General features: G+C 32.9%; 1 protein-coding gene across 1 annotated transcript; it reads left to right on the top strand.

Annotated features, from left to right (window-relative positions):
* The first annotated feature begins 5,939 nt into the window (after positions 1–5,939).
* On the top strand, positions 5,940–6,437 carry LOC120256194 (abscisic acid receptor PYL4-like). Its single transcript, XM_039263934.1, has one exon. It carries the CDS (start codon positions 5,940–5,942, stop codon positions 6,435–6,437), a length of 498 nt encoding a protein of 165 aa, XP_039119868.1.
* The last annotated feature ends 775 nt before the right edge of the window (positions 6,438–7,212 follow it).

The raw sequence follows: 7,212 nt of genomic DNA, 5'->3' as shown, positions 1-7,212 counted from the left end.
AACCTTCCACAAGCTTAATTTGCTTGTGCCAATCGTGCAAAAGCACAGATCTAATGTGATCCATGCATCTTTGTTATTGAATTCGAATGTAAGTGTATCATTATTGAGATTAAAGCAGGTAAGAGGCCCCATTAAAGTGTAAGTACAAGAAAAGAATCTAATTTAAATTTTTCAATGTTTTTAAAATGACAAACCCAAATTTATATGAAATAGACAATACTTTAATATATTTTTCTTAATATACACTACCCTATATTACCTAACTATTACAAACAAATTAATTAATTAAACTTGCATGCATGCATGGGTAAAGAATAAATTTTTATTAAAAAAATGGAATAAGATGCAAACTTCACAAGTAGTCACTAAAAAAAGATGGATGAATATAAGATACAAGAGTCATTAAATGAATTATAATATGAGAGCGATCTTTGCCTATAATTAATTATTAACTCATGGTGGTGAAGGTGATCAACAAATAAATGTTTTTTTTCACAATTTATGTCTAATGTTCTATTCCCTTTTCATTATCTGAGTTGTGTCTACTATTTCACAATCACAGCTACATATGCGCTTGGATCCATCTTGCAGGAATATTTCATAATCTACTGGTAATCAATTTCATACGGGGAAGAGTTTTTATCTATTCTATAATGACATAAACTAATCTATTCATTTTTATTTTGCAGATGTAATATTTAAAAATTAAGATCATGGTTTCATCTTCCAACAAAAGATTTCTATATTTTTGGTGAGATTTCTATTAGTATTTTCATGTTTTGATAAAATCAAAGTTTGCTTTATACTTTGCTAATAATTTTTCTTCTAATTTTCAGGTTTGCAAAGAAGCTCGACATGCCTTTTTCTTAAAAATGAGATGTTTTCATTGATGAAAAATTTCAATAGATTTGTGCTTTTAAATCATTGTTGTTTTGGTTAATGTTGCATGATGCATCTGTTTCAATCTACTCTATATTAAATGAATGTTTCAAGTTTTGTTTCTTACCTACCTTTCATTAAATGAATGTTTTAAAGACAATTTAAAGTACTTGTTGGCTTTTTTACATGTTTCTTAGCCATGTTACTGGTAAAGCTTTGTTAGTTCGGCAATGAGGTGAATTTTGTGTTCAAGGACCAACCAACATGTTAGGTATGTATATACATATCATGTATATATATATATCATTATTGTAATGAGAAAAAGTTCAATTTTATTGTTTGTGACTATCAAGTAAGAATTGTCTTACGTTTTGGTAGCCGATTAATTTCAGGTTTGGCATGACTGATTAAATGACAGTGATGAGTGCTTGTGTATTAGTAATACAAAGTATTCTTTTCTTACATTGAGCATTACTTTTCTCAGATTTTATCACTCATGCATGTGTATTTATGTTCTTTTGTGCATTTAGGGTTGTGGAGACAATTATGGAAGAAAGGAACCAAAAGTAGATCATGGATGCATTTTATTGATAAAATCTTGCAACCGTGAAGACACAAGTTGTGTTCAAAGACATGTGAGTGGGTGCCAACCTTCATTGGGCTCAAGCGAATACATAAATTGGAGGGGCACAAAGGCAGTCACACTCATGTGTTCCGACTTGTGCGATGCTAGCAAGATCTTTGTCAATGTAATTTTATTAAAGATACAAAACGATCTACCGCATGGAAGTGTGCCTGATCATGTGGCCTCAATGATAAGTGTGGATTCAGGAGTATTTTGGCGAAATACTGTAGCAAATCACTCTTGCAAAATTACTGTAGCAGTTACTTTTCACAGCTAGCAGAAATTCAATTTCTAGAGATTCTGTGGATGCCCGATTCCAGCCCTATTTAAGCCGCGACTTAAAACATTTTGATGAATCTTTTTCTCATCTTTTCCCCATCTTTGGAAGCGCTCGCGGCTAAGGTTTGGAGAGGCTTTGGCTAGGTTTTTGGAGTGGTTCCACGGCCTTCAACACACGTTCCTTTGGAAGAAAGTTATTGTGGGAGCTTTCATCAACATCAATTCTGCGAGGTATACCCTAAGCTTAATGAGAGAACCATTGGAGAAGACGAGGCTACTCCACAAGACCATCGATACGGACTACAAGGGGTTTTACTTATGGATTGCATGCTTTTACATTTGATTTCATTATTAATTTTATCTTGCTCCATGGAGAGCTAAACCCTAGGATGATTTTGTTTCATTGACCTTTTATTATGTTTCTTTAATTAATGTTTTTAATTGAGTTCCAATCTTAAATGCTTGTTGAGTTGATTTTCCCTTAGAGTAACACTAGGGTTGAGAATCCATCTTGGTAATCTTTGTGGATGAGTGACACACCATGAGGCTTAGACAAAGCAAGGTTGTAAAGGGTCGAGAAGATGAGTTGAGAGGTAGCGGAACATCCCCTTTCCCTTCCGATGTGATTTATCCTACCTCCGCGTTCCAAGAGTTCTTTGTGGTTACAATAGAGTGAAGTGCTAAGAGAAGAACTCCGTTGGGGCTTAGTTGCACAAGCAACAGAGTGAAGCGTTGAAGTAATCCTTAGTGATGGGTCTTAATTGTAACTAGGGGTCTTTCGCTTGGACCAAATGGTTAGATCTATATTAGGAAATAGGGTTTATCACTTGGAGTTTCCAGAGCTTCATGCAACCCCACACAGTGTGAAGCGTCGAGAGTACTCCGTTCCACTGGGGCATAGTGTAGGGTTAGTCACTGTTGACCTTAGGTTTGGAACCCTGTGTTATAGGATTTCCACGACTCATTAGACATCAATTAAGAGACATAATGATTAGTCTTGCACTTGAAACAATAGTCCTAGGGAGAGCAATGTCCGGGTGCCCATTTTCTATCGATAGCCTCTCCTATTATTCTCTTGCTTCTCTTTCTTATTCTCTTTATTTTTATTTGCATCGATATTGTTCACACCACTTTGAATCATTTTCACCATAGTTAAATAGCAATTCTTGTGTTTCTGATCATTATTCCCTGTGGATACTACTACCCACTCACCATGGTACTTTATTACTTTGACAACCCATGCACTTGCGGTACACACACGCAAGGGGTGTGTCAGACAGCTACCATAAAACATTTCGTATAGGAAATCACACTTTTGCAATTCCTTGAACACTATTTTGAAGGATAGTTATGTTTCTAGACTGTTGTTTCTATAAAAAAATCCTTTTAGAGCTTTCTTATAATTTTTAATGTTTGGAATTTTGGAAGTGGTTTGCTGATCATCCTGACTTCATCATGATATTTGTGATATATTTTCTATGAAGAATTCCATTAGAGATTTCTTATGATTCTTATACTCAACAATGCCCAGGTTCAACCACAATGATCTGCTTCTCATTTACGATACAATTCCAGGCCTACTTAAGGGATGCCAAAGAGAGGTTGATGCTTGCAGTAGAGACAAATTAAGTTTTTGTAAAGATGTATTTGGTTGATTAAATCAGGATCTTCACATTGAGTTTTTGTATCCTTTGTAGACATAAATATTATTAATTTTAATGTTGGTGTTATTTATAAATTTTCAGTTGTGTTTATAACTATTGTGTATGAATATTACAATTGTAGATATTAATTTTTATTGTATTTTAGGTTGTGCCAAAAAGAAACAATATATAAATCAGTGGTTTTGGCTGATGTTGGCCTACAACGGCAGAAAAATCCGCTGGTGTAGGTATCAAATTATATATAGCGGCAGATTTTATCCGCCACTAAAAATGTAAATAGCAGTCCGCCAATCCGTCACTAAAGCTGTACATTTCCGACGTAAATCCTATTACGACTAAGGATTTAGTGGCAAATTTGATAACCACCGCTATAGATATTTTGTAAGGGGATTTACCATCTATAGCGACGGATTTTTCCGCCACTATAGGGTATTTTTATTGTAGTAAAATTATAGTATTATATAACAATATAGTCATTATTTAAAAAAAAAAAATTGATACTTTTTATTTATTTTTTTTTTTAACAATATGAATAAGATACAGTATAAAATAATAGTTAATTGAGAGTTTTTAAATTATTTATAATTTCTACCCATAACTAAAAGCCAAGTTGTCGCAACCATAATTTTCAAGTCCATAATCAAAAGTAGCATCTATTTACAGTATTAAATTGTATTGAGTTTTGATATATCACATAAAAGAATTATACATAGCGTGCAAAATATTAGTGTTGAGTGTGGATGGTGTTGATGTAAATATAATTTTTATTTAGATCTAGGCACAATTATGCGTTTTTTTTTTTACAAAATATTTAATTTCATTTGTAATTTTTTAAATTATGGCGTTAAAATAAATAAAAATTGTAATGGTTGTCACCTAGTTGTTGGGCAGTGTGGGTTACCGTTTTGGTGTAAAAATTTCAAGAGTAATATTTTTTCTCCTTAAAAAATTCAAATAAATAATTGCAAATTAGTTTATTGGGTTGACTAAAAACTAGCATTTTAATTAATTGATAATAAAATACATCATATGAGTGTGAAAAAATATTAATTCAGATAAAATTCTTTTTTTATATGGGTTAAAACTGAGTCATTTATTCCCCATGTTATGCTGGGTGGATAAGATATGCCAGGTCTAAAGAAATCGAGAAATACCATAATGAATTTTAAATATATAATTTATAATTTGATTTTTTTAAATGTACAATCGCAAAATATTTTTATTAAATAAAAATCTCACGGAGTCACATGGTGACTCTTTTTCCTTCTAAGTACTCATGATATTATAATACAAAAATAAAAAGTGGAACAAAACATTGAGGGAGGAAAGGAGGGGAAAAGGGTAGGAGGAAAAGGAAAGAGAGATAAGATGAAAAAGAAAGGAAAGGAAGATTTAAATTTTAATTTAAATAATTAAATTTTAGTAAAGGAAAAAAATTGGGAGAGTTGCTGAATGACTACATGATAATGTTATTCACAAATTATACCAATATTATAAATTGAAATTTTATAATCATTAAAATAATTGAGGATGATATTTTTTTTAATAGTTATAAAACTATTTTTTTAGAGATAACTCTCACGTCTCTCATGATCCCAAAGTAGGAAAATGAGGTTTGAAAGGTTTTAGAGGGTGAAGAGTGTTTAACCTAATTTCTCTATGATCTTTTTGTTCTACATTCCTTTTTGAGCTCTTAATATATTTTTTTAAAAATTTTAATAAAATAGGCAAGTCACATGCTAGAGATATGCACACTACAGATAATTGATAATGTGGTTCGCATGTACTCACTCAACAAAAATCTTGCTTCCACAGAGATTTTTAAAATACTATTGTGTCAGCGACCTTTTGAATTTTGATGATAAAATTCCAATAAAATATCTTTTACAGTAAAATCTTAGACCAAAAGGTTGTTTACCATTTGCCCCTAACTGCGAAAGTCATTCATCAAAAGAAAACAAATCTTATCTACAACACCGAACACATACAGCTAGCTCAAAAGATGGATCCGATCTAATTAAAAAAATAATGAGAAGTATGCCTCTCACCATAACTATCCATCCATAAAATAATATCAAAATAAAACAAACACTCGAGAAGCATCACCAACAAGTTCAAACAGCATCCACCAAGCAATCACATGCATTAGGAGACCACCTCGGAACTCAAGCTACTTTTAGCCCAAAAATTTATGGTTGTCAGGAGCTGGATGCTCCTCACAATGTGCACATATAACATTCCATGCACCTTTCAAAAAGTGCAATACCGTTTGCGCTGACGCAACTCATACATCTCTCCACCATTTCGCCACCAAACCACATTCCTGTCTTCAATAAAAATTAAAAAGCAACAAGACAAAGCTTTTTATGTTTTATCTCTGTCAAGTTATCAGCTCAGCTTTGTCAGGACCATGAAGTTCTCGCCTTTTCATTTACTCAGTTGCCCTGCCCTGCAAGTTAGAAGAATAGCTAGTACTGTAAATCATGAGGGCCATGGTGATAGAAGCTATAGTTAATTACCATAGCCACAACGTCTTGCCATGGCAATGTGCATCTATCAATATGCAGGAGATCCCAGCACCCATATCTCATGTATGGTCTCTTATCCGAAGATTTGATCATCCTCAGGCTTATAAGTGTTTTATCAAGGAGTGTTATATGCGAGCTGGGAATGGTACTGAAGTTGGTAGTGTTAGAGAGGTTTTGATGAAGTCTGAACTTCCGGCTGTCAACAGCGTTCAGCGTCTTGATGAACTGGATGATGAACACTATGTTATGCGGTTTTCAAGTGTTGGCGGTAATCATCGTCTCACCAATTATCAGTCTACAATTAGTCTTCATCAAGTTAGTGATAAGATTACAATGGTAATTGAGTCTTATGTTATAGATGTCCCTCCGGGTGTCACCAGAGCGAACACATGCACTTTCATTGATGGTGTCATCAAGTCCAGCCTCAAGGCTCTTGCAGAAAGGATGGCAGAGTGTCTTTGAGCTTTGGAAACAAGATGAAGATGGAGTTATTACTGTTAGTAATGCTGTTGTTTGAATTAGTGAAGTTTTTGTTCCAGCATTTACCAGCATTTATCTTATATATCTGTGTTATGAACTGATGGTACTAAATATAATAGAGTTTGGTACCAATCAATATGTTTCTATCTCTTGCTTAAATTTGCTAAAATAAACAAATAAAATAATGTGTATCCTGGTACTTGTTAAAAAGGATTAATTAGCTACGTGTTAGTGTGTATCTAGTGTTTGATAGCAAACTATATATTAAGTTATGGAAATTCAAGTTAGAAGATGGAGTTGTTTCTACTGTTAGTAATGTTATTGTTTGGATCAATGAAGGTTTTGTTTTAAAGGTAGCTACTATTAGGTCTTCGTATATGGCTTATATCTTGTAAGCTTTTGTTGTGCAAAAATAAACAAATAAATTTATTTTCTAGAAATTGTTAAAAAGAATTAATTAGCTATGCATCTGTGTATATCTATGATTATATAGCACACAAGATTTCATGCAAATTCAAGGATATGGTTAGTTAATTAATGGAATTCAAGATGAAGATGAAGTTGTGATCTACTGCTGGTTCTGAAGTAGTAACTATCTTTTCATAGATTTGTTGATGAGCTGTCACTAAATCTAATGGGAGTTTAGTAATTAATGTATTTATATGAAAACTATTTCTCACTAAAATAAAATTCAAGATGAAGATGGAGTAGTTTCTACTGCTGGTAGTGTTCTTGATTGGGTTAGTGAAGTTTCTGT

The sequence above is a fragment of the Dioscorea cayenensis genome, unplaced genomic scaffold (assembly GCF_009730915.1).
Source record: "Dioscorea cayenensis subsp. rotundata cultivar TDr96_F1 unplaced genomic scaffold, TDr96_F1_v2_PseudoChromosome.rev07_lg8_w22 25.fasta BLBR01001336.1, whole genome shotgun sequence".
NCBI classification, from domain to species: domain Eukaryota; kingdom Viridiplantae; phylum Streptophyta; class Magnoliopsida; order Dioscoreales; family Dioscoreaceae; genus Dioscorea; species Dioscorea cayenensis.
Note: the sequence above shows the minus strand (reverse complement) of the source record. Positions and strands in the feature narration are given on the sequence as shown.